Raw genomic sequence first — 1,510 nt, forward strand, 5'->3', positions numbered from 1 at the left:
CCCCCCAATGTGTACGCACTGGTGTGTTCTCATTTGAACAATAAAATATAGTGTAGCACACACCATAATCTACAATTTTCTCCCTGACATTATATTTTTTGCTCCTGTTGTTCTTGCCATCCACCGTCCCCCTGGGGCCGGGGCGTTTTTCCCAAATATTTCTGCGCAGTTGGGATTTATGGGGGGGTTTTTCAAGGGGGGGGGTTGTTTCCAGGGGACTTTCCCCCCCAAGGCGGGGCGCACATTTTTCTTTAGTTTTGTAATAATTGCCCTTTCCCTTTTTTGGGGGGGGGGGCGGCCCGCGTTTTTTTCTGACAAGGTTTGTGCACCCCTTTTTCATTTTAATGGAACAACCCTTTTTTTCTTTAGGGGCGAAACCAGGCGTAAACGGCCCATTAAGAAAAAGGAGGGAAAATTTGTTAGAAGGTAGAAAATTCCTTGGCCATGGGTTTTCAGCCCCGCAAAATTATTTTTTGTGGTTTCCGTTGATATTTCAGAAGCCGTAATTTTTTGTTACAAAATAGTTCTTTAGGAAATAATTTTTTCAGAGGAGATTTCTAAATTCATATTCGATCCCGCAGTTCTTCGATCCCCATTCGACCCTTAAGCCTCTGTCGACCCCTTAGATCAGTGGCTCTCAAAGTGTAGGTCGCGAGCAGTTTTTGGGTGGGTCGCGTAAAATATTCAAGTATAGGAGTAGTCTTTATTTTTGTTAAGAGAGTTTTACTCATCAACATTGTTGGGTGAACAACTAAGCTGTGAGTGATTCAGTTACTGATGACCTGAGAATCATATTTCTGTCCGGCTTTTCACAGCACGCAGATGTTGTTCGTACCGGCATATCCACGAAAGCAAGTGGAGAAATAATCGATTTTTCTGAAGATTCTTCGTTTAATGTCAGTTTTGAACATAAAATATCAACACAGTTTTGACTATTAGTTTGAAGCACATATCCAACTCTTTCCACCGCTGCATTAAAAGTGCTGCTTCCTTTTACTACTTCCTACTTGTGCGAAATGGGATTTTCAGCAATGAATGGAATTAAAACAAAATTTAGAAATAAGCTACAATTATCCAACATCTTGCGCCTAAAAATAAAACATGTTAGTGTGGACGTCAAAGAAGTCATCAGAAGAAAAAGAAAACAAGCCCATTTTTCGCCCACACCTAATTAATACATTTGAAAAAAAACCTACCCTTTTAATTACGCTGTTCATAAAAATTTAAAGGAATTAAACCAAATACCTTTTTTAATTTACCCTTTCTTGGCCTTTTAAAAAAAGGCTTTGGCAAGTCCCCGAAAAAAAGGACCCGTTTTCCAAAGAGGGGTCCCAGGCCCCAAAAAAATTTTGAAAAACCCCCGGCCCTAAAAAACCCCCCCCCCCCCCCCGGGGCTTTTGGAAGGAAATTTTGGCTATCCCCGGGAAATAATCCAAAAAAAAAACGGGGAAGAAATTTTTTTTATTTTTGGAAGGGGTCCCAAAACAAAAGTAAAAAAAAAAATTTCCCC

General features: G+C 40.4%; 1 protein-coding gene across 1 annotated transcript; it reads right to left on the reverse strand.

Moving 5' to 3' along the window:
• Window positions 1-751: 751 nt before the first annotated feature.
• On the reverse strand, window positions 752-876 carry Tsp_11241a (hypothetical protein; the record flags this gene model as incomplete). The annotated part of the gene is made up of 1 exon (XM_003369903.1): window positions 752-876. A coding segment is annotated over one exon (125 nt), but the record flags the coding sequence as incomplete, so codon positions are not given.
• Between the last annotated feature and the right edge of the window lie 634 nt (window positions 877-1,510).

Source organism: Trichinella spiralis (assembly GCF_000181795.1).
Source record: "Trichinella spiralis strain ISS 195 chromosome Unknown Scfld1356, whole genome shotgun sequence".
In the NCBI taxonomy this organism is placed as follows: Eukaryota; Metazoa; Nematoda; class Enoplea; order Trichinellida; family Trichinellidae; genus Trichinella; species Trichinella spiralis.